At 40.6% G+C, this 25,234-nt stretch overlaps 3 protein-coding genes across 3 annotated transcripts; all 3 read left to right on the top strand.

Annotated features, from left to right (window-relative positions):
• Positions 1-77: 77 nt before the first annotated feature.
• Positions 78-15,055, top strand: LOC115179646 (hydroperoxide isomerase ALOXE3). The gene is made up of 15 exons (XM_029741330.1): positions 78-516; positions 930-1,094; positions 9,948-10,152; positions 10,258-10,339; positions 10,471-10,593; positions 10,920-11,023; positions 11,137-11,309; positions 11,777-11,920; positions 12,186-12,389; positions 12,552-12,638; positions 12,729-12,895; positions 13,020-13,141; positions 13,244-13,344; positions 13,531-13,701; positions 13,889-15,055. Exons 2-15 carry the CDS (start codon positions 948-950, stop codon positions 14,066-14,068), a joined length of 2,010 nt encoding a protein of 669 aa, XP_029597190.1. The 5' UTR covers positions 78-516; positions 930-947; the 3' UTR covers positions 14,069-15,055.
• Positions 15,056-15,104: 49 nt separating this feature from the next.
• LOC115206553 (hydroperoxide isomerase ALOXE3-like) lies at positions 15,105-18,484 on the top strand. The gene is made up of 8 exons (XM_029774014.1): positions 15,105-15,577; positions 16,458-16,662; positions 16,845-16,926; positions 17,073-17,195; positions 17,368-17,471; positions 17,727-17,899; positions 18,245-18,388; positions 18,473-18,484. The coding sequence occupies exons 1-8, from the start codon at positions 15,416-15,418 to the stop codon at positions 18,482-18,484; spliced, it is 1,005 nt and encodes a 334-aa protein (XP_029629874.1). The 5' UTR covers positions 15,105-15,415.
• A 661-nt stretch (positions 18,485-19,145) lies between these two features.
• On the top strand, positions 19,146-25,196 carry LOC115179723 (hydroperoxide isomerase ALOXE3). Its single transcript, XM_029741450.1, has 6 exons — positions 19,146-19,376; positions 22,321-22,706; positions 22,831-22,952; positions 23,047-23,147; positions 23,314-23,484; positions 24,685-25,196. The coding sequence occupies exons 1-6, from the start codon at positions 19,248-19,250 to the stop codon at positions 24,877-24,879; spliced, it is 1,104 nt and encodes a 367-aa protein (XP_029597310.1). The 5' UTR covers positions 19,146-19,247; the 3' UTR covers positions 24,880-25,196.
• The last annotated feature ends 38 nt before the right edge of the window (positions 25,197-25,234 follow it).

Below are 25,234 nucleotides of genomic sequence, written 5' to 3'. Positions count from 1 at the left end.
CAACAGCAGGCTAGGAAAGGAAACTGAACACCATTATTTAAAGCATTCTCTAACACAACTCACTTGCCCAGACAAGAAGAAGTTGTTTCTGCAAGACGTAAAACCCTTGGAAATACTGGAATAGGGGAAGGACACATCCCCAAAGGGATTTGGCTGTACCCATCATTACATGCTGTATTGGTGATGAGCTCAATATGCATTGTTTTTCTGTTCTGGTCTTGCTGATATTCTACATTCTGGATTTAAAAATAGATGGATTGTTGATTGTTTGTACATTATCAACATTTGCACACAAAATCCGCTGCTTCTAACCGAATAACCTGTTAGACCAATGCGGTCTGCTGGTTGTAACTGAGGAACCTGTTTGACCAAGGGGATCCGCTGGTTCTAACCGAGGAACCTGTTAGACCAAGGTGAGGGGGCAGCTCTTAAAATACAGTACAGGTAACCGGTGAGACAAAGTCCATACAGAGAGAGAGGGAGAGAGAGACTCCATAATCTACATTCGTTGATAAGGTATGCTGACTTTAAAATATTGCATTTTGCCAAAAGCTTGTATGTAGAACCGTACCATAGGCCAGTGGTTCACAAACTTCTCCTGAGGACCCACAACCATCCCATGTATTTGATCTACTCCAGAGCTAACACATCTGATTCAAATTGTCAACTTATTATCAAGCCCTTGGCTAAGTGAGTCAGGTGAACTAGTTCAGGGCTACAATAAAATTGTGAAACGTCTGGGGGTTCCGAGGATGTCTTCATTTGGATATTATCTAGAAAACAATGCTTGTGGTATCCTCTATAACAAAAATCACAAATTCCAGTATCTCAGAAAATATTGTAACGATTATATTGTTTGGCAAAAAGTGTTTATTGCATTGAACGATATAACTCCTTTGTCTGTGTTGTCTTTTTTTGGCCTTTTCCAGTTTTACCGTTGGCTCACCATGGTTGAATACAAAGTAAAGGTGACTACAGGGGACGCTCTGTTCTCTGGCTCATCTGACTACATTTATGTCACACTGATTGGAACAGAGGGGAAAAGTGAGCGCACTAACCTTGACAACTATGGCCTAGATTTCATGACTCGGATGGTAAGTTACCAGTGAGCAATGAGGGGAAATGCTTAAAGCTGCAATATGTAACTTTTTGGCCAACCTGACCAAATTCACATAAAAATGTAAGTTATAAATCTGTCATTCTCATTGAAAGCAAGTCTAAGAAGCGGTAGATCTGTTCCATATGCGCTATTTCTTTGCTTCCCGTTCTTAAGTTTAGTTTTTGCCTCTTTTACTTTGTGTTGTACACCAGCTTAAAAAGGCTGAAATACTATATTTTTGGTTATTAAAAATATATTTCACTGCGGTTTAGACAGTACAATGATTCTCTACATTATCTATGTTTATTTTTTCACATAAACTTAAATTAGGTGAACTATTAGAATTTTAGCAACCAGGAAGTGGATAGCAATTTATGCGTAGTGCACCTTTAATATAGTTAATGAATAAATATTTTATAATAAAGTATCAATTAATTGATTAATAATAATGTATCCCCTCAAAACAAAATGTTATATATATATATATATATAAATTACAGTACCAGTCAAAATGATTATATATGTGTTATTTCATAGTTTTGTTGTCCTCAGTATTATTGTACAATGTAGAAAATAGTAAAAATAAAGAAAAACCTTTGAATGAGTAGGTGTGTCCAAAGTTTGGCTGGTACTGTATATACAGTGCATTCTGAAAGTATTCAGACCCCGTCACATTTTCCACATTTTATTACATTACAGCCTTATTCTAAAATAGATTTTTTTAATATTCTCATCAATCTACACACAATACCCCATAATGATTAAGTGAAAACAGTTTTTTAGACATTTTTGCAAATACCTTATTTACATAAGTATTCAGACACTTTACTTAATACTTTGTTGAAGCACCTTTGTCAGCGATTACAGCCTCGAGTCTTATTGGGTATGATACTACAAGCTTGGCACACCTGTATTTGTGGAGTTTCTCCCCTTCTCTGCAAATCCTCTCAAGGTGGGGCAGCAGGTAGCCTAGTGGTTAGAGCGTGGACTAGTAACTGAAAGGTTGCAAGATCAAAGATCTGTCGTTCTGCCCCTGAACAAGGCAGTTAACCCACTGTTCCTAGGCCGTCATTGAAAATAAGAATTTGCTCTTAACTGACTTGCCTAGTTAAATAAAGGTAAAATAAAAATACATTAAAAAAAGCTCTGTCAGGTTGGATGGGGAGCGTCGCTGCACAACTATTTTAAGGTCTTTCCAGAGATGTTAGATCGGGTTCAAGTCCGGGCTCTGGCTGGGCAACTCAAGGACATTCAGAGACTTGTCCCGAAGCCACTCATGCGTTGTCTTGGCTGTGTGCTTAGGGTCGTTGTCCTGTTGGAAGGTGAACCATCGCCCCAGTCTGAGGTCCTGAGCGCTCTGGAGTAGAGGTCGACCAATTAATTAGGGCCGATTTCAAGTTTTTATAACAATCGGTAATCTGCATTTTTGGACGCAGATTATGGCCGATTACGTTGCACTCCACGAGGAGACCACCTGTTACGGGAGTGCAGCAAGGAGCCAAGGTAAGTTGCTAGCTAGCATTAAACTTATCTTATAAAAAACAATCAATCTTAACATAATCACTAGTTAACTACACATGGTTGATGATATTACTAGATTAACTAGCTAGTCCTGCGGTGCAAATAATCAATGCGGTGCCTGTTAATTTATCATCGAATCATAGCCTACTTCGCCAAACGAGTGATGATTTAACAAGCGCATTCGAGAAAAAAGCACTGTCATTGCACCAATATACCTAACCATAAACATCAATGCCTTTCTTAAAATCAATACACAAGTATATTTTTTTAAACCTGCATATTTAGTTTAAAGAAATTCATGTTAGCAGGCAATAATAACTAGGGAAATTGGGTTCTGTGCAAGCAGCAGTTTGGGACACCTGGCTCGTTGCGAACTGTGTGAAGACCATTTCTTCCTAACAAAGATCGTAATTATTTTTCCAGAATGTTACATAATTATGACATTACATTGAAGGTTGTGCAATGTAACAGCATAATTTAGATTTATGGATGCCACCCGTTTGATAAAATACGGAACGGTTCCGTATTTCACTGAAAGAATAAATATTTTGTTTTTGAAATTATAGTTTACGGATTTGACCATATTAATCACCTAAGGCTCGTATTTCTGTGTGTTTATTATATTATAATTAAGTCTATGATTTGATATTTGATAGAGCAGTCTGACTGAGCGGTGGTAGGCAGCAGCAGGCTCTTAAGCATTCATTCAAACAGCACTTTCCTGCATTTGCCAGCAGCTCTTCACAATGCTTGAAGCACAGCGCTGTTTATGAATTCAAGCCTAGCAAATCAAATCAAAGTTTATTTGTCACGTGCGCCGAACACATTACAGTGAAATGCTTACTCTAACCAATAGTGCAGGCTCTAACCAATAGTGCAAAAAAGGTATTAGGTGAACAATAGGTAAGTAAAGAATTAAAAACAACAGTAGAAAGACAGTGAAAAACAGTAGCGAGGCTATATACAGTAACGAGGCTATAAAAGTAGCGAGGCTACATACAGACACTGGTTAGTCAGGCTGATTGAGGTAGTATGTACATGTAGATATGGTTAAAGTGACTATGCATATGTAACCGATGAGAAATGGCTAGTTAGTTAGCGGTGGTGCGCGCTAATAGCGTTTCAATCAGTGACGTCACTCGCTCTGAGACTTGAAGTAGGGTTTCCCCTTGTGTTGCAAGGGCCGCGGCTTTTGTGGTGCGATGGGTAACGATGCTTCGTGGGGTGTCAGTTGTTGATGTGTGCAAGGGTCCCTGGTTCGAGCCCGGGTTGGGGCGAAGAGAGGGACGGAACCTACACTGTTACACATATATGATGAACAGAGTAGCAGTAGCGTAAAGAGGGGTTGGTGGGTGGCGGGACACAATGCAGATAGCCCGGTTAGCCAATGTGCGGGAGCACTGGTTGGTCGGGCCAATTGAGGTAGTATATACATATGTACATGAATGTATAGTTAAGTGACAGAGAGTAGTAGCAGCGTAAAAGAGGAGTTGGGGGGCACACAATGCAAATTGTCCGGGTAGCCATTTGATTACCTATTCAGGAGTCTTATGGCTTGGGGGTAAAAACTGTTGAGAAGCCTTTTTGTCCAAGACTTGGCACTCCGGTACCGCTTGCCATGCGGTAGTAGAGAGAACAGTCTATGACTGGGGTGTCTGGGGTCTTTGACAATTTTTAGGGCCTTCCTCTGACACCGCCTGGTGTAGAGGTCCTGCATGGCAGGCAGCTTAGCCCCAGTGATGTGCTGGGCTGTACGCATTACCCTCTGTAGTTCTTTGCGGGCGGAGGCAGAGCAATTGCCGTACCAGGCAGGGATGCAACCAGTCAGGATGCTCTCGATGTTTCAGCTGTAGAACCTTTTGAGGATCTCAGGACCCATGCCAAATCTTTTTAGTTTTCTGAGGGGGAATGGGCTTTGTCGTGCCCTCTCCACGACTGTCTTGGTGTGTTTGGACCATTGTAGTTTGTTGGTGATGTGGACACCAAGGAACTTGAAGCTCTCAACCTGCTCCACTACAGCCCCGTCGATGAGAATGGGGGCGTGCTCGGTCCTCCTTTTCCTGTAGTCCACAATTTTCTCCTTAGTCTTGATCACGTTGAGGGATAGGTTGTTATTCTAGCACCACCCGGCCAGGTCTCTGACCTCCTCCCTATAGGCTGTCTCGTTGTTGTCGGTGATCAGGCCTACCTATCAACTCCTGAGATTAGGCTGGCAATACTATAGTGCCTATAAGAACATCCAATAGTCAAAAGTATATTAAATACAAATGGTATAGAGAGAGATAGTCCTATAATTCCTATAATAACTACAACCTTAAACTTCTTAACTGGGAATATTGAAGACTCATGTTAAAAGGAACCACCAGCTTTCATATGTTCTCATGTTCTGAGCAAGGAACTTAAACGTTAGCTTTTTTACATGGCACATATTCCACTTTTACTTTCTTATCCGACACTGTATTTTTGCATTATTTAAACCAAATTGAACATGTTTCAATATTTATTTGAGACTAAATAGATTTTTATTTATGTATTATATTAAGTTAAAATAAAATTGTTCATTCAGCATTGTTGTAATTGTCATTATACTCAAATATATATATATATATAAAAAAATCGGCCTATTAATTGGTATCGGCTTTTTTTGGTCCTCCAATAATCGGTATTGGTATCGGCGCTGAAAAATCATAATTTGTCTACCTCTACTCTGGAGTCTCCCAGTCCCTGCCGCTGAAAAACATCCCCACAGCATGATTCTGCCACCACCATGCTTCACCGTAGGGATGCTTGCAGGTTTTCTCCAGATGTGGCGCTTGGCATTCAGGCAAAGGAGCTCAATCTTGGTTTCATCAGACCAGAGAATCTTGTTTCTCATTGTCTGAGAGTCCTTTATTGCCTTTTGGCAAACTCCAAGCGTGGCTTCCGTCTGGCCACTCTACCATAAAGGCCTGATTTGTGTAGTGCTGCAGAGAATCTGGATGGTACTCCCATCTCCACAGAGGAACTCTGGAGCTCTGTCAGAGTGACCATCGGGTTGTTGGTCGCCTCCCTGACCAAAGCCCTTCTCCCCCATTTGTTCAGTTTGGCCGGGCGGTCAGCTCTAGGAAGAGTCTTGATGGTTCCAAACTTCATCTATTTAATAATGATGGAGGCCACTGTGTTCTTGGGGACGTTTAATGCTGCAGAAATGTTTTGGTACCCTTCCCCAGATCAGTGTCTAGACACAATCCTGTCTCGGAGCTCTACTAGCAATTCCTTCGACCTCGTGGCTTGGTTTTTTCTCTGACATGCACTGTCAACTGTGGGACCTCTACATGTGTGTGCTTTTCCAAATCATGTCCAATCAATTGAATTTACCACAGGTGGAGTCCAATCAAGTTGTAAAAACATCAAGGATGATCAATGGAAACAGGATATACCTGAGCTCAATTTCGAGACTCATAGCAAAGGGTCTGAATACTTACACTACCGTTCAAAAGTTTGGGGTCACTTACCAATGTCCTTTTTTTTGAAAGAAAAGCACATTTATTTGCCCATTAAAATAACATCAAATTGATCAGAAATACTGTAAAGACATTGTCAATGTTGTAAATGATTTGTCACGTTCGTTGTAAGAAGGAGACCAAGGCGCAGCGTGTGTATCGTTCCACATTTGATTTAAAACTGTGAAATTATGCAAGACATACAAATAAACTACTAAACAAAATAACAAACCATGACGAAGAGTTGCAACATACACTACCTCAAAATAATCTCCCACAAACCCAGGTGGAAAAAACAACTTCTAAATATGATCCCCAATTAGAGACAACGATGACCAGCTGCCTCTAATTGGAGATCATCCCCAAAAAAACAAGATAGAAAAACAGAAACTAGAACCACACAACATAGAAAATATACAGTGAGGGAAAAAAGTATTTGATCCCCTGCTGATTTTGTACGTTTGCCCACTGACAAAGAAATGATCAGTCTATAATTTTAATGGTAGGTTTATTGAGAGAGTGAGAGACAGAATAACAACAAAAAAATCCAGAAAAACGCATGTCAAAAATGTTATAAAATGATTTGCATTTTAATGAGGGAAATAAGTATTTGACCCCTCTGCAAAACAGAGGGGTCAAATACAGAGGGGTCAGACGTTTCTTGTAGTTGGCCACCAGGTTTGCACACATCTCAGGAGGGATTTTGGCCCACTCCTCTTTGCAGATCTTCTCCAAATCATTAAGGTTTCGAGGCTGACGTTTAGCAACTCGAACCTTCAGCTCCCTCCACATATTTTCTATGGGATTAAGGTCTGGAGACTGGCTAGGCCACTCCAGGACCTTAATGTGCTTCTTCTTGAGCCACTCCTTTGTTGCCTTGGCCGTGTGTTTTGGGTCATTGTCATGCTGGAATACCCATCCACGACCCATTTTCAATGCCCTGGCTGAGGGAAGGAGGTTCTCACCCAAGATTTGACAGTACATGGCCCCGTCCATCGTCCCTTTGATGCGGTGAAGTTGTCCTGTCCCCTTAGCAGAAAAACACCCCCAAAGCATAATGTTTCCACCTCCATGTTTGACGGTGGGGATGGTATTCTTGGGGTCATAGGCAGCATTCCTCCTCCTCCAAACACGGCGAGTTGAGTTGATGCCAAAGAGCTCCATTTTGCTCTCATCTGACCACAACACTTTCACCCAGTTGTCCTCTGAATCATTCAGATGTTCATTGGCAAACTTCAGACGGGCATGTATATGTGCTTTCTTGAGCAGGGGGACCTTGCGGGCGCTGCAGGATTTCAGTCCTTCACGGCATAGTGTGTTACCAATTGTTTTCTTGGTGACTATGGTCCCAGCTGCCTTGAGATCATTGACAAGATCCTCCCGTGTAGTTTTGGGCTGATTCCTCACCATTCTCGTGATCATTGCAACTCCACGAGGTGAGATCTTGCATGGAGCCCCAGGCCGAGGGAGATTGACAGTTCTTTTGTGTTTCTTCCATTTGCGAATAATCGCACCAACTGTTGTCACCTTCTCACCAAGCTGCTTGGTGATGGTCTTGTAGCCCATTCCAGCCTTGTGTAGGTCTACAATCTTGTCCCTGACATCCTTGGAGAGCTCTTTGGTCTTGGCCATGCTGGAGAGTTTGGAATCTGATTGATTGATTGCTTCTGTGGACAGGTGTCTTTTATACAGGTAACAAACTGAGATTTGGAGCACTCCCTTTAAGAGTGTGCTCCTAATCTCAGCTCGTTACTTGTATAAAAGACACCTGGGAGCCAGAAATCTTTCTGATTGAGAGGGGGTCAAATACTTATTTCCCTCATTAAAATGCAAATCAATTTATAACATTTTTGACATGCGTTTTTCTGGATTTTTTTGTTGTTATTTTGTCTCTCACTGTTCAAATAAACCTACCATTAAAATTATAGACTGATAATTTCTTTGTCAGTGGGCAAACATACAAAATCAGCAGGGGATCAAATACTTTTTTCCCTCACTGTAAACTAGACAAAACCCCCTGTCACACCCTGACCTCTCTACCATAGAAAATAAAAGCTTTCTATGGTCAGGACGTGACATGATTATTGTAGCTGGAAACAGCTGATTTTTAATGGAATATCTGCATAGGCGTACAGAGGCCCATTATCAGCAACCATCATTCCTGTATTTCAAGGGCACGTTGTATTAGCTATTCAAAGTTGATCATTTTAAAAGGCTAATTGATCATTAGAAAACCCTTTTGCAATTATGTTAGCACAGCTGAAAACTGTTGTGCTGATTAAATGAGCAATAAAAGGGTAGTGTATGTAAATACGTTTTTTTCTGCAAACATTTCTTAAAACCTGTTTTCACTTTGTCATTATGGGGTATTGTGTGTAGATTGATGAGCAAGATGTTGTATTTAATCCATTTTAGAATAAGGCTGTAATGCAACAAAATGTGGAAAAAGTCAAGGGGTCTGAATACTTTCCGAATGCACTGTATATATATTTACATATTTTGTGTTTTTTTTATCAATATATACAGTGGATAAATGATTGAGATGAGGAGAGAATGGAACATAGAATCAAATCAGATTTATTTATATAGTCCTTCTTACATCAGCTGATATCTCAAAGTGCTGTACAGAAACCCAGCCTAAAACCCCAAACAGCAAGCAATGCAGGTGTAGAAGCACGGTGGCTAGGAAAAACTCCCTAGAAAGGCCAAAACCTAGGAAGAAACCTAGAGAGGAACCAGGCTATGAGGGGTGGCCAGTCCTCTTCTGGCTGTGCCGGGTGGAGATTATAACAGAACATGGCCAAGATGTTCAAATGTTCATAAATGACCAGGATGGTCAAATAATAATAATCACAGTAGTTGTCGAGGGTGCAACAGGTCAGCACCTCAGGAGTAAATGTCAGTTGGCTTTTCATAGCCGATCACTGAGAGTCTCTCTACCGCTCCTGCTGTCTCTAGAGAGTTGAAAACAGCAGGTCTGGGACAGGTAGCACATCCGGTGAACAGGTCAGGGTTCCATGGCCGCAGGCAGAATGGAGCAGCAGCACGGCCAGGTGGACTGGGGACAGCAAGGAGTCATCATGCCAGGTAGTCCTGAGGCATGGTCCTAGGGCTCAGGTCCTCCAAGAGAAAGAAAGAAAGAAAGAAAGAAAGAAAGAGAGAAAGAAAGAAAGAGAATTAGAGAGAGCATACTTAAATTCACACAGGACACTGGATAAGACAGGAGAAATACTCCAGATATAACAGACTGGAACATAGAATGGAACATATAATGGAAAGAATGGAACATAGAATGGAACATATAATGGAAAGAATGGAACATAGAATGGAACATAGAATGGAACCTAGAATGGAACATATAATGGAAAGAATGGAACCTAGAATGGAACATATAATGGAAAGAATGGAACCTAGAATGGAACATATAATGGAAAGAATGGAACATAGAATGGAAAGTTGTGCAGTCTGTGTTTCAACCCATGCCTCCAGGAGCAATGTGTTGTTTTGGGGCGGCAGCGCTACCGTCAGCACCGGACACATTCTAGGGATATTTACATGTGAATAGATATTTTGAAGTGATCTTATCTATGGCTTATCTTTGAGGGCCAGCAGAACCAGTTTACACTGCTCACTGGTTTCCCTTTTAAGAACATTCGTTTGTCCAGATTGTTAAAAAAAACATAAAATCCTTTCTGTCAACTTACCTGTATATGTCCTTATCTCTACATTACCCCCTAAACATTCCATTTCATGTTTAGGGGATAATCATAATGAATGTGATCTTGCTCTTCAGCCCAAGCATGTAGCTAGCTATTCAACACCCTGTACTTCTCCATTCTCTACAGACAGGGACCTACACTGTGACCAACCCTTCGTCTCTGGGGCGCCTCCTCCTGGTCAAGCTGGAGAAAGAGCAGTACCTGTTCCTGCCAGAAAATGAGTGGTTCTGCTCCAAGGTTATCGTGACGACGCCTGAGGGTGACGTAATCCTCTTCCCTTGTTACAGATGGGTGTCCAGAGGGGAAGTTGTGGAGCTGAGAGGAGGAAAAGGTGTGTCCTGAATCAGCATTTGTTCCGAGGAAACTCTAATGTTATTTATAATCCTGCTGCTACTACAAGTGTGTAATACATCTTGTCCTCCTCTCCACTTCACAGCCAGGAAGATTTTTGAGGATGAGCTCCCTCTACTGGTGGACCATCGTAAAAAGGAGCTGGCGATTCACAAGAAACTGTTCCAGTGAGTGTTTTTACCAGTTGTTTTTGTAGGACTGTCTACAGCTCAACACACAGCAGACAACAGTCAGTCAACTTGTCTGTACAACACTTTTAGATTGATTGTGTGTGTGTGTCTTCTTGTCTCACCGTTAGGTGGATTGTGTATGCCGAGGGAGTCCCCCACATCAATAACGCCACTGAACTCTCAGCCGTCCCTTCTGAAGTTCAATTTTCTTTCTCCAAAATGTCAGAGTTTATCTACACCAAAGCCGCAGCGTAAGTTCAAAGCAGACGGCACACCTAAAACAGTTTAAATTCAGACAACAGTACCAGTGTAACATACTGTATGTTCGACAGAGGAGGCTGGTGAGGGGAGGACAGCTCATAATAATGGCTGAAATGTAGTGAATGGAATGGTATCAAACATATGGAAACCAGGTGTTTGATGTGTTTAATTCATTCCATTCCAGCCATTACTATGAGCCCATTCTTTGATTTTAAGTGCCACTGCTGATGCTCATCCAGATGCACAGAACCTTTCCTATGACTGTGAGGGAATAAGCATGGCCTATAACCTGTCTCTTCCCATCTGCCCCTACCAGTATAGCTGAGCTCAAACTGAAATGCCTGGTGGACTCCACCGAGCAGTGGAAAGACCTGAACGACCTGAAAACTGTTTTCTGGAATAATAGAACACCCATTTCAGGTAAGAGACCTGATCCATTGAATTGTATATCAACTATAAGGGTCATTTTGAGATATCAGTAAAAAGTAACTCCTACAAAAATAAGGGATTTTTTTTAAATTCCTCCCTTCTAGAATATGTCTCTGAGCACTGGAAGGAGGATGACTTTTTCGGGTCCCAGTTTCTGAATGGAACCAACCCTAATGTGATCCAGCGCTGCACAGCGCTTCCCTCCAACTTCCCCGTCACAGATAAGATGGTACAGCCCTTCCTGAAGGACGGGAGTTCCCTGGCGACGGAGATGAAGGTATGAATTATGAGCAGTTAGATTGTAAGTAATCTTGCAACTCTGAAGTGGGATGTGATGTTCCCTAAGGTTCAGTGCTTGGATCCCTTCTGTTCACTTTATACATGCTACCCTTTTGTAACATAATCCTTGAACATCCGTTCTTTTTTTTCTTTGTCATGTTATAGCATGAGCTACTGCTTAACTACCCACAGGGAACAGACGTCAGTTCAACTTCTACTTTTGGTTGAGTTGTCAACTAACGTGAAATCAACAAACAATTTCACCATGTCATTGGATTTAAGTTGCAAGTTGGGTGAAAAAATACAAAAATACCCTATGTTGATGACTTTTCACGTTGGTTCAGTGTCATCCTACAGAATATTTTTGTTGAAACAACATTTATTCAACCAGTTTTTGGCCAGTGGGTACTTTAAATTCCATGTTCCCACAAAGTCTTTAACATCTGTTTTCTTTCCTCCCTACAGGAAGGAAACATATTCCTTTGCGACTACAAGAGGCTTGAGGGTGTGCCAACCCGGGTGGTCAATGGTAAACCATTGTCCCTCACGGCTGCCCTCTGCCTGTTCTACAAGAACCCAGAGGACAAACTGCTGCCTATCGCCATCCAGGTACAGTACACATACCTGGAAAAAGGGGCAGATGTTACAATGTTGCAAATGCTTAGTAAATATGTTCCTCAGAAGTGATGATTACTTCTGACCTCTGGGTTTCTCTGTTCCGGTCCTGTATGGCTCAGTTGGTAGCGCATGGTGCTTGCACCGCCAGGGTTGTGGGTTCAATTCCCAGGGCCACCCATACGTGAAATGTATGCATGCATGACTGTAAGTCACTTTGGATAAAAGTGTCTGCTAAATGGTATGTATTATCTCACAGCTGGAGCAGCAGCCCTCTCAGCAGAACCCTATATTTCTGCCTAGCGACTCGAAGCACGACTGGCTGCTAGCCAAGATCTATGTGAGGAACGCAGATTTCTCCGAGTTCCAGATCAGCTACCATCTACTGGGCACTCATTTACTGGCAGAGGCCTTCACTATGGCAACCTTCCGGAGCCTTCCTGTCATGCACCCTCTCCACAAGGTATGACAACCTGACACAGACTGGGTCCCCACCAAACAATGAAGAGCAAGAAAATGCATTTTATAGTCCCTGAGCTGTAAATTCAGTCATGAAACAAATTGTTCACCTTCTCTTTGCTTATTTTTCTTTTGTTGTTTCTATTTCTCCTCTGTTTCTGCATAGTTGCTGATACCCCACTTCCGTTACACCCTGCAGATCAACCTTCTTGCGCGAAAAAGACTGATTAGTCCTGATGGACCCTTAGCAAATGTACGTACCTTAAATGCACTGATTCAGCCGATACAATTCCATGTTTACCACTTGGCGTGCTGTATTGACGGAAACGTTTCCTTTCTTTAGGGTGCTATGGGACTGGAGGGGTTGAAGGAACTCTTGAAAAGGGCACACTCAGAAATCACCTACAGCTCCCTCTGTCTGCCGGAGAACATTGTTGCACGAGGACTGGAGTCCATCCCCAACTTCTACTACAGGGAGGACGGCCTGAAGCTGTGGAACATCATCAACAGGTGGAGCTATGGCTACACTGATGGAAGTATCAGTAATACCTTAGTAACCTTAAAGGCCAATTAAATAATTGTATTGTAAAAATAACACAAACATAGATAAGTGCTTGATTGTTGTGATGTGAAGCTTTGTCCAGGGGATGGTGGAGCACTTCTACTCCTCTGACAGTGAAGTGTCCAGAGACTCTGAGCTTCAGGACTGGATCAACGAGATCTTCATCCATGGGTTCCTTGGAAACAAGAAGTCAGGTACGTTACTTATGAAGTATCAGTCAATAAAACCAAGAAAGCTAGACTGTTGTGACGTGTTGTATTACCTATCCTTCTCATCCACTGATGTTGCCTCCACAGGAATCCCTAAGCGATTTAACAAAGTGAAGGAAGTTGTCAAATTCATTACCATGATTATCTTCACTGTGTCAGCCCAACATTGCGCCCTCAATATGGGGCAAGTAAGTTAAGGAAGAGAGCAATTAAAGTAGCCACCTACACACTATAGAATATCTCATCAAAAATTGAATTTAGGCTATAATCACATAGTTCATGTTTTGTTTTAATATAGCTTTGCTACTTAAACTCAAAGTTACTTATTTTGCCTTCTGACCATTGGTTTTTACAAGGATGTCTCTCTTTCCTAGTTTGACTACGGTGGTTGGGTACCCAACAACCCCCTGTTGCTGCGCAAAGCTCCTCCCACCACGAAGGGGAGATCTAGCATGAACACCATTTTGGAAGTACTGCCAAACATCGGCACTACTGTCAACAACATGGCTTCCACATGGCTGCTCAGCAAGAGATACTCAGACACAGTGAGTTTGTCCCCTAATTGTTTCACCTTGTAAGTCAAGATCCGCTATGTTTTTAGAGTCATGTCTGTAATATGGTGCAGTCACTGTTGCTTTTGACAAGCCCATTCATAAATACAAGTCTGATTTGTTCACTTCTTCTAATCTAAAATATACGTCAATTAAATCATGTTTGTTCTGTCTTCCTTAGATTCCCCTTGGTACATACCCAGATCAACACTTTGATGAGGCTGTCCCCATGCAGATGATTAAGCAGTTCCAAGCACAGTTGTCCTACCTCAGTCAATCAATCATTAAGAGGAATGCCACACTTACACTACCCTATAACTACCTGAACCCTGCCGAGATGGAGAATAGTGTATCCATATGATTGAGCTTATGCCCATATCATTGCAACCGGCTTTACCTGCTGGGCAAATCAAATGTACAACTGCACTGAGCAGGGTATTCAAATGATTACTGTTTACTTAAAGATGCAGTCTGGGATCTTAAGCACAACAAATTAATAACATATTGTACTGTTGGATTCTGAGAAAATGAAATATACTTATTCATGTCATTGAGGGAGAGAGGGTAATGTATAACTTAAATATTATATCAGGTATCCTATTGAAATATTGAGTGCAGGGAAGCAATCACATGTTGCAGGCATTGATAAGGGGAGAGAGCCATGGATTAGTGATAAAGGGGGGTCGAGGTCAGGTCAGGTCACTTTAAGGGAGAAATACAAGTTTATCACTTAGTGTCCTGCCTAGCAGTAAAGATACAATGTTTGTACAGATGTGTAGGAGGAGACTCCTAGGAGTGCTTCTGTGAAAATGTTTTTGTCTAATGCAGTTGTATTGATCCTCTGGGAAGAATTCAACTTGGTTAAGCTTTCATAGTGTCCGTAGAGTTTTTTACTCTGATAATTAGAATGTAACAGTACAAATTATATTGGTTGCTATACCCATTAAATGTTTGGGAGCATAGAGTGTGCGACTTTCTTTCTTTTTACGAACTGGATTCGTAACATATCATACGAATTGTACAAAACATAACATATCATCCAAAATGGATGGTGTAGTAAACAATTTGATGACGGAGTACACGAAAAATGGGACCTGTTTTGTCTTGTGAGCACCTCTTTCAAACCTACTGGCTGAAATTATACAAAGGCTCTGGAGCATCACTTCAATCATCAATGATAGCCAAAATGGATAACCAAATTGAAGATCTTGAAGGCAGCTGAAGTCCTAAAGTCACTGAGTACCACAGAGTCCTGGATTAAAGTCGCAAGAAATGGCTACCAACTTTAGAAAATCGAACTTTGCAATTGTCTTTATAAGGAATGCATTAATAAAGTGGATTACAAATGCAATTTGTCCTCTTTGTATCTCATTCCATACTGAGTAGCATTGTATTGTTAATCAGAATGCAGCCCATATTTGAGATGAATGATGATTAAGGCCCAAGGACATTGAAGATATGGAAAGTTTTGAAAGATAATCCTCATGCTATAATTTTACCTGTCCACTTGCATGGAACCATACTCCTGTTTGATTCAGACACAGGCACACCCCCTTAAGATAGTCAAATGAATGTTCAGAGAGAGAGAAAAAGAGAGCAAAAGAGAAACATATTCCACCTGCACTTGTCTACATTCACGAAAGAGTGGTATATTTTCTAGTACATTTTTGCCTATCTCAGGTTTGTTTGTTTTTGCCGTTGACTCACCATGGCAATACTAGTACAACACCAGTACAAAATATATCTGAATACTGGTGACTTTCTGCACTCTTCTACCTCTGACAGTATATATGCCACACTGATCGGAACGGACGGGACAAGTGAGCGTACAAACTTGTCCAATTCTGTCCTAGATTTCATGACTGGAAAGGTGAGTAATGAGCTTTGCGTACCTCACATTGATTGACAGTGATAGATTGTCTTTTTTTGTCTGTCTTTTTTGCATATTTTTTTTTTAACCCTGCAGTGAAACAAATATAAAAGCGAATTGATAACTGAGTTGTTGCAGTTAAGAATTGCAAACATGTGTAATAACCCTTCACTGAAAGTATAGACGACTGATTGTGGTAGAGGCACCATGAAGATGACAGACCATTCTAAAATATCACTTTCAAGGCTGCTTTTAAAAGTGTGATTTCACCTAAAACAAAACTGGCAACTTCAAACAATATACAGGATTATGCATAATGTCGATAGGAAGATGTTCACAGAATTGGTAAAATCATTTTGGCAACACTGCTGGAGACTAACACGGTGTGCAATATCATGCTGTATGTTCATTCATTAGAGGTAGACTGCAGTATGTATGTCAAATATTGATAAGGTGAGACATTTGGGTATCTTAAGCACATGTGGGACATTTGCATCAGCCATTTTCTCTGACCGTGACTGGAAATGAAGACTGTCATGCAAGTGAGTTGGAGTGTTTTTCATATTCACTCACCATCATTGTAGTATCTCGAGGATGATGGCATTCTATACTAGTAGTGACATGTACAAAGTGACAGGCCTCAAGGAGGATAGTCTCCTAAAACATTTTTATAGTATTTTTAAAAGGTTAGTTCACTTCCAGGTGCCACCTTGACAGCCCCAAAAGTGAACTTTTTTGCTCATGTGGATTTTTACACTGTTTGGCTCTGCTGTGAAAATGGCATGTGGGACAAAAAGGCTTTTGGGCAAAATAAAAAATATGTTGGTCAAAATGACTTGCCTGATGTAGGCTTAAACTGCCACATCTCCATTCTTTACAGACAGGGACCTACGCTGTGACCACCCCCTCAACTCTGGGGCGCCTCCTCCTGGTCAAGCTGGAGAAAGAGCAGTACCTGTTCCTGCCAGAAAACAAGTGGTTCTGCTCCAAGGTTGTTGTGACGACACCTGAGCATGATGTCATCTACTTCCCCTGTTACAGATGGGTGTCCAGAGGGGAGGTTGTGGAGCTGAGAGGAGGAAAAGGTGTGCCCTGAATCAGCATTTCTTCTGGGAATATAATACCCTAGTCAATGTTATTTATCATATAACTTCTGCATAGCTGTATAACTTATATTACAAGAATGTAACTAAGATGTGATACATTTGCCTACTTTGACCTTCTTTGCTCATCCTCTGTCATCCTTCAATGCCTCTCCACTTCACAGCCAGTAAGGTTTTTGAGGATGAGCTCCCTCTACTGGTGGACCATCGTAAAAAGGAGCTGGAGCGTCACAAGAAACTGTTCCAGTAAGTTTTTACTTCCCAGCTCAACACACTGACATAACTGTCCATCTGTATAATGCTGTAGATTCCTGTGAGTATATGTACACATGTCTGTGTAACTGTCCACATTTCTTTGTTTCAATAAGTGTGTGTTCTCGTCCCACCATCAGGTGGAATGAGTTTGCTGAGGGACTTCCCCACATTAACAGTGCCAAAGAACTCTCAGACCTTCCTGCTGAAGTTCTCTTTTCCTTTTCCAAAGAGGTAGAGACAATCTACACAAGAGAATCAGGGTAGGTTCAAAGCAGTGCATAAAACCCACCAGTGTAGCATTCTTCCATCTGAAGATGCAAACACAGAACCATCCCTAAGACTGTGAGATGGTAATGACATAACATGAAGGAAATATCCCTTTCACCTTTCACCTTTCGCCTTTCGCCTTTAACCCCATCTACCCTCTTCCAGAATGTTTGAGCTCAAACTGAAGGGCCTTGCAGACTCCACCAAGCAGTGGGAAGACTTGGATAAGATTAAAAAAGTATTCTGCTTCAGAAAGACACCGATCTCAGGTAAAAGAGCAGACCCCTCAAGTTAAAACATCAAACATAGGGTGCATTATTAGATGTAATTGCAGTAAACAGCAACTTGCTCTTGCATCATTGGGCCCTACCAGCTTAAAAATGATACCACATGTCCTTGCTCTTCAAAACCATACACTTATTTGGCTAGTGCATACTGCCATAACTCTGTCCTAGTAAGACTTGTTTGTTGAATCAATCTAGAGATTTGTTTAAACTTACATGGACGTAATACCTCCACCCTAGAATATGTCTCTGAGCACTGGAAGGAGGATGACTTTTTTGGGTCCCAGTTTCTGAATGGATCCAACCCTAATGTGATCCAGCGCTGCACAACGCTTCCCCCCAACTTCCCTGTCACAGATAAGATGGTACAGCCCTTCATGGAGGACGGGAGTTCCCTGGCGACAGAGATGAAGGTATGAAAAACAAGTTGGTAATAGCCACGCCTTGGATCTCTAAATATGCTGTATAGATTTGTATTTTATCACAAGTGGGTGGTGCTAGTTAACAATACAAGGGAGTTAGAGGAAGGGTTTCTTCCCCTAAACTGGTGATAAAATTGAATTTGGTGTTGCACAGGGTTCATTGCTTGTGCCCCTGCTGTTCCCTTATACAACTCCTTGATACCTTAAATCGTAGATTTTGTCTTTCTGCTAGTAGGAGCCATTGTGTGAGTGGCATGAGCTACTATAACTACTTTAAGTAAATTAAATGTAGACCACAAATGCCTTAACTTCCATCTTCTTTTGTCCTCCCTACAGAAAGGGAACATATTTATTTGTGACTACAAGAGGCTTGAGGGTGTGCCAACCCGGGTGGTAAACGGTGAACCACTGCCTCTCACTGCTGCTCTCTGCCTGTTCTACAATAACCCAGAGGACAATCTGACACCTATTGCCATCCAGGTACACACACCTGCACCAATGGCATACTTAAGTGACATAGACATTAGGGTCAAATGGTAAACTAAAACATGCAACTGTCTTCAGAAAATTTTCTAGACAATTCAGCATAAAGCTACAAATTTGATCACCCTGTTGCAGGAAACCTTTTAGTGTATTTGAGGTTTAAAAGGACTTCTGAAGTTTGTAATTTCCATTTTGAAATTTCAGACTGGATTTTCCCTTACAAAAAATGTATAAAAAAACCCTACAAAATGTCCATGAATTATAATCCACTTAATAATTCACATTTCCTGTTGCTGAAGGATTATTTTCCTCCAGTAGCAAACTCGCTCAAATTAAGATCCTACATCTGTAGTACCATCCTAACTGTTCCACAAAACTCAACCAAATGTCGTTATAAAAAAGAAGAATAAAACAACCATTAAAAAATCATTTAAAAACAAGAGAAAGAAAGTCTTGTTAACAGAAAAGAAAGGAAAAAAACATGTTAAACGCTTCTACTCAAAACAAAGCTACTTTCCACAGTTATCATTACATCACAGCCCCTAATCAATATCATGTATGTACAGTATTCAAGGCTATTTAAATTATAGATCTGAGAAGGGGGAGTCAGTCCATGTTTGGATCCATATTTGAATGTTGATATGACATTAATATGTTTTTTTGCCAAAATGCTACATGTTTGTGTACTGAGAATTGTACCTGAACAATGTTGTCATAAAAGTTGTATTTTTGTTAAAACTTGCCTTTATTCCTTTGGATCTGGGTTTCTCTGACCTCACAGCTGGAGCAGCAGACCTCTGAGCAGAACCCCATATATCTGCCTAGTGACTCTGAGCACGACTGGCTGCTAGCCAAGATGTTTGTGAGGAACGCAGATTTCATTGAACACCAGAATAGCTACCATCTGCTGGGCACCCATTTACTGGCTGAGGCCTTTGCTATGGCAACCCTCCGGAGCCTTCCTATCATGCACCCTCTCCATAAGGTATGACAACCTGACACAGACTGGGGTCCCACCAAACAATCAACTATCACAAAGTGTCTTGTTTCAAGATGGAATCCTCATTAGGGGAACTAGCACCACTGTCTGCCCAGCACCTTTGTTATTGTTTTTGTTGTGTGGACGAAACGGACGTGAAGTGCGTCGAGCAGTGTGGTAAAACAAATTGCAGTACATATTCTTCTGTTCTGTGTGCAATGATATTCGAGGGAAAAACACAGTGTTCGTTGTTTGCAGTAACTTCTTTGTTGTTATAATATCCCAAACGGATGTGGCAGTTTCACCATTAATGATTACATTTTTTACTTCAATTTACTATGTTAGAATAATGGGATGTCAATATGTTAAATGTGGCCCGGGGCAGTCAAAAACATGATTATCCTGTCTTTTATATATATTCCCACACTATGAGGTTGGAATAATACTGTGGAATTGTGAAAATGGTGATAATGCCCTTTAAGTGTAAGAGGTGTTTGAAAAGACAGACTGAAATTTCAGTTTGTTTTGATGGGAAGGCGTTTCGACCTGCCTGGTGACATCATCAAGTGGTGAATTAATTAATAGACCAATAAGAAAGAGCGTTCCAAACCTTTTTCGTTTTTAATTTCCCCCTTCCCACTCAGACCGCTCCCAGACTGTCCTAGCAAAATTCTTGCTTGAGAAATTGCTCTTTGCTAAGAAGCTACTTGTGTTTCTTTTTGACCATTTTAATTGAAACAATCACAATAGGGTACTTAATTGTAACTCAGAAATGATTTGATATTGGATAAAAAATGGCTGCGTTGGACCTCTTAAGGATCCGCCCCTTTTTTTCAAATTTCGCCTGAAATTACATACTCAAATCTAACTGCCTGTAGCTCAGGCCCTGGGGCAAGGATATGCCCCAGGGCTATGTGGGACGCAAGCGTCCCACCCCTGGTACACCCTATCAACAACAGGTGAAATATCAAGAGCGCCAAATTTGAAAACAATTAAATGTCATAATTCAAATTTCTCAAACATACAACTATCTTACACCCTTTGAAAGATAAACATCTCTTTAATCTAACCACGTTGTCCGATTTCAAAAAGGCTTTACGGCGAAAGCATAAAGTTAGATTATGTTAGGACAGTACATTGAAAATAGCTGTGTGTAATGTTTTGTCAATGCAAAGACATGCGTCACCAAAAGCAGAAAACCAGCTAAAATTATGCACTAACCTTTGACAATCTCCATCAGATGACACTCCTAGGACATTATGTTAGACAATACATGCATTTTTTGTTCTATCAAGTTCATATTTATATCCAAAAACAGCGTTTTACTATAGCGTTGATGTTGAGGAAATCTTTTCCCTCCAATACCGCCAGTCAAATCAGCACAACAAATTAAATAATTACTATTCGAAAACATTGGTAAAATATTATATTGTCATTCAAAGAATTATAGATTTACATCTCTTGAACGCAACCGGATTGCCAGATTTAAAAATAACCTTACTGGGAAATCACACTTTGCAATAATCTGAGCACTGCGCCCAGAAAAATACGCTTTGCGATACAGACTAACCGCCATGTTGGAGAGATCTAAAATCGAAAATACTATGTAAATAATCCATTACCTTTGATTCTCTTCATCAGATGTCACTTCCAGGAATCCCAGGTTCATAACAAATGTAGTTTTGTTCGAAAAAGCTCATAATTTATGTCCAAAAAGCTCCGTGTTGTTAGCACATGATCTATGCCCGCCGGACTTGTCTTCATGAACGAGGGGGAAAAAAATATTTACGTTCGTTCAAACATGTCAAACGTTGTATAGCATAAATCATTAGTGCCTTTTTCAACCAGAACATGAATAATATTCAAGGCGGACGATTGCATTCTCTTTTAAAACGTATTGGAACGAGAGTACCCAACATGAACTCGCACGCCAGAGTCTTATCGGCCACCACCGTTCCAAGGCTCTTGTTCGGTCAGATCTCACAGTAGCAGATTCAAACCACTTTGTAAAGACTGGTGACATCTAGTGGAAGCCATAGGAAGTGCTCAACGATTAATAAGCCCCTGTGTGTTTCAATGGCATAGGCTTAAAGGTAATTCAACACAGCAGGTATCCACTTCCTGTCAAAATTTGTCTCAGGGTTTTGACTGCCATATGAGTTCTGTTATACTTACAGACACCATTCAAACAGTTTTAGAAAATTCAGAGTGTTTTCTATCCAAACCTGAACAATAATATGCATATTCTAGCTTCTGAGTTGGTGTAGGAGGCAGTTAAAAATGGGCACATATTTTTTTCCAAATTCTCAATACTGCCCCCTAGCCCCAACAGGTTTTAAAGGAACCACTTTGAGGTTTGTGGAAATGTGAAAGGAATGTAGGAGAATATAACACAATAGATCTGGTAAAAGGTAATACAAAGAAAAAAACAACCGTTCTTTTATATATTTTTTTGTACCATCATCTTTGAAATGCAAGAGAAAGGCCATAATGTAGTATTCCAGCCCAGGTGCAATATACATTTTGGCCACTAGATGGCAACAGTGTATGTGCAAAGTTTTAGACTGATCCAATGAACCATTGCATTTCTGTTCAAAATTTTGTATCAAGACTGCCCAAATGTGCCTAATTTGTTTATTAATAACTTTGTTCAAAATTGTGCACTCTCATCAAACAATAGCATGGTATTATTTCACTGTAAAAGCTACTGTAAATTGGACAGTGCAGTTAGATTAACAAGAATTTAAGCTTTCTGCCAATATCAGATATGTCTATGTCCTGGGAAATGTTCTTGTTACTTACAACCTCATGCTAATCGTATTAGCCTACATTAGCTCAACCGTCCCGTGGAAGGGACACTGATCCCGAATAAGTTTTTAACAAAGATTTTTCGATGTATATTTGTAACTTTCTTTACTTCCCTCTTCCTAATTGTCTGTACTCGGTCCAGTTGCTGATTCCCCACTTCCGTTATACCTTGCCGGTAAACACCATTAGCCGTGAAATACTTTTTGGACCTGAAGAAGGCTTAACTAAGGTATTTAAATACAGTAAAAGTATACACAGCTTAAAAGCTAACCCAATAGACATTGCTACCCTAACGATAACAAATGCATATTTTATTGAAGTGTCCCAAAAAATTACAAAAAAGCGAACATTTATCCAGGACACCACTTTAGGACTGGAGGGGTTGAAGGAACTCTTGAAAAGGGCACACTCAGAAATCACCTACAGCTCCCTCTGTCTGCCGGAGAACATTGTTGCACGAGGACTGGAGTCCATCCCCAACTTCTACTACAGGGAGGACGGCCTGAAGCTGTGGAACATCATCAACAGGTGGAGCTATGGCTACACTGATGGACGTATCAGTAATACCTTAGTAACCTTAAAGGCCAATTAAATAATTGTATTGTAAAAATAACACAAACATAGATAAGTGCTTGATTGTTGTGATGTGAAGCTTTGTCCAGGGGATGGTGGAGCACTTCTACTCCTCTGACAGTGAAGTGTCCAGAGACTCTGAGCTTCAGGACTGGATCAACGAGATCTTCATCCATGGGTTCCTTGGAAACGGAAAGTCAGGTATGATGACTCATCAAATTAACAGATGAAATGTCACTGTTGTAGTTCTATTGTTTAAGATCTTTCTCCTCATCCACTGATGTCGCCTTCCCAGGAATCCCTCAACGATTTGACACAGTGAAGGAGGTCATCAAATTCATCACCATGGTGATCTTCACTGTGACAGCACAACATTCCGCTGTCAGCATGGGACAAGTGAGATGAGGAAGAGAGCAAAACAAGTTAACAAATTACATTGCAGGACTGATAAGTATATATATATATATATATATATATATATATATATCTATATATATATATATATATATATATATATATATATATATATTTTTTTTACATAATACTGCTTTCTCTTTCCTAGTTTGACTACTGCAGCTGGGTACCCAACAGCCCCATATTTCTATGCAAAGCTCCTCCCACCACTAAGGGGAGCTCTAGCATGAGCACCATTTTTGAGACACTGCCAGATGTCGGCTCAACAGTGAGGGGAATGGCTTCCATATGGCTGCTCAGCAAGAAATACTCAGACTTTGTGAGTTTTTACCCCAATGATTTGACCCTCTTAGATATGCTATTTTTAGAGTCATGTCTGTGATATGCTGCGGTCACTGTTGCTGCAGTCATTGACCCTGTTCAAATACAATTGCTTCCTTCCTTTCTCTCTTCCCACCCTATTTGCTTGAGGTAATCACAGGTCTGTGTGTGGGTTAGGTGAAAACATTGTTTCCACCAGAGGAGGCTGGTGGGAAGAGCTATAGGAGGATGGGCTCATCGTAATGGCTGTAATGGAATGGATAGAACGGAGTTATGTGGTTTGCATATGTTTGATGTGTTTGATAATGTTCCAATTATTTCATTCTAGCCATTACAATGAGCCCGTCCTCCTATAGCTCCTCCCACCAGCCTCCCCTCGTTTCCACCCCATTGCTTCCACCCCATCTTACAGATTAGCTATTTCCTCAAGGAAATAAGAAAAGAAGAGTGCATTTTTAAAGTATTCAAACAGAGATATTGTTGGTCTAGTCTAGTCTATACCCAACACCAATGAAGTGGTGGGAAAAGTAGAATGGTCATACTTGAGTAAAGATACCTTAATTGAAAATGACTCAAGTAAAAGTGAAAGCCACCCTACAAAATACTACTTGAGTAAGAATTTTAAAGTATATGGTTTTAAATATACTTAAGTATCAAAAGTAAATGTAAATGCAAAATATAATAGGCAAACCAAATGGCACGATTTTTTATTTATTTTTATTTAGTGATAGCCAGGGGCATACTCCAACGCTCAGACATAATGTACAAATGAAGTATTTGTGTTTAGTGAGTCTGCCAAGTCAGAGGCAGTAGTTATGACCAGGGATGTTCTCTTGATAAGTGTGTGAATTGGACCATTTTTCTGTTCTGTTAAGCATTCAAAATGTAACAAGTGCATTTGGGTGTCAGGGAAAATGTATGGAGTAAAAAGTACATTATTTTCTTTAGGAATGTAGTGGACTAAAAGTAAAAGTTGTAAAAAATATGAATAGTAAAGTAAAGTATAGATACCCCAAAAAACGACTTAAGTAGTAAACTAGACTTAAGTATTCTTACTTAAGTACTTTACACCACTGCTCCAATGACCCGACAGGTCTAATCATCACAAATACATGACTCACTCATTTGCTTCTTCTTATATCTGGATATTTTCTTCTCCCACAAAGTAATAAATTGGAATATCGTCTGTTTTCCTCAGATCCCCCTTGGCTCATACCCAAATCAATACTTTGACGAGACTGATGGATACTTTGACGTGACCAAGCAGATGATGAAGCACTTCCAGGCAGAGTTATCCTACCTCAGTGAGTCAATCACTGAGAGGAATTCCAGATTTACACCACCTTATAACTACCTGAACCCTGCCGAGATGGAGAATAGCGTATCTATGTGAGCCGGTTCATGTTACCATAATGATTGAGCATGCAAAGATGCTCGCAAGCCCTGTAGTACAGGGCGTAGTAGTGTGTCCAAGGAATATACCCTGCTACCAATGACCAGAGCTATGCAAATCTGTTACTAATTATGAGCATTTAAGTGAACATTTTATTTAACCTTTGGAAAGATGGAGAATGTAAATACTCCCATCTTGTCTTCTTTGATCTCAATGACCATGTTTTATTGCACTTCCTCTCAAGTTAACATGTGGTAGTGAGCAGCTTTATGTACTTTTAATTATCAAATAAATTAAAGTTTGTCTGATTCACTGAAGCTCTATGGTGCTGATGAAAAAAATATCGAAGAGCTAT

This window comes from Salmo trutta, chromosome 1 (genome assembly GCF_901001165.1).
Source record: "Salmo trutta chromosome 1, fSalTru1.1, whole genome shotgun sequence".
In the NCBI taxonomy this organism is placed as follows: domain Eukaryota; kingdom Metazoa; phylum Chordata; class Actinopteri; order Salmoniformes; family Salmonidae; genus Salmo; species Salmo trutta.
This window is presented reverse-complemented; position numbering and strand designations above follow the sequence as displayed.

What these genes read in the sequence shown, in the direction of transcription:
- LOC115179646 (XM_029741330.1), top strand. Translation starts at nt 948, where the DNA reads ATGGTTGAATACAAAGTAAAGGTGACTACAGGGGACGCTCTGTTCTCT. An exon ending in TCATGCACCCTCTCCACAAG is followed by an intron (nt 12,390 to 12,551) that starts GTATGACAACCT and finishes GTTTCTGCATAG; the next exon opens with TTGCTGATACCCCACTTCCG. An exon ending in GCGCCCTCAATATGGGGCAA is followed by an intron (nt 13,345 to 13,530) that starts GTAAGTTAAGGA and finishes TCTCTTTCCTAG; the next exon opens with TTTGACTACGGTGGTTGGGT.
- LOC115206553 (XM_029774014.1), top strand. Translation starts at nt 15,416, where the DNA reads ATGGCAATACTAGTACAACACCAGTACAAAATATATCTGAATACTGGT. An exon ending in ATCTACACAAGAGAATCAGG is followed by an intron (nt 17,196 to 17,367) that starts GTAGGTTCAAAG and finishes ACCCTCTTCCAG; the next exon opens with AATGTTTGAGCTCAAACTGA. An exon ending in CAGAAAGACACCGATCTCAG is followed by an intron (nt 17,472 to 17,726) that starts GTAAAAGAGCAG and finishes CCTCCACCCTAG; the next exon opens with AATATGTCTCTGAGCACTGG.
- LOC115179723 (XM_029741450.1), top strand. Translation starts at nt 19,248, where the DNA reads ATGTTTGTGAGGAACGCAGATTTCATTGAACACCAGAATAGCTACCAT. An exon ending in TCATGCACCCTCTCCATAAG is followed by an intron (nt 19,377 to 22,320) that starts GTATGACAACCT and finishes TACTCGGTCCAG; the next exon opens with TTGCTGATTCCCCACTTCCG. An exon ending in GCAAGAAATACTCAGACTTT is followed by an intron (nt 23,485 to 24,684) that starts GTGAGTTTTTAC and finishes TGTTTTCCTCAG; the next exon opens with ATCCCCCTTGGCTCATACCC.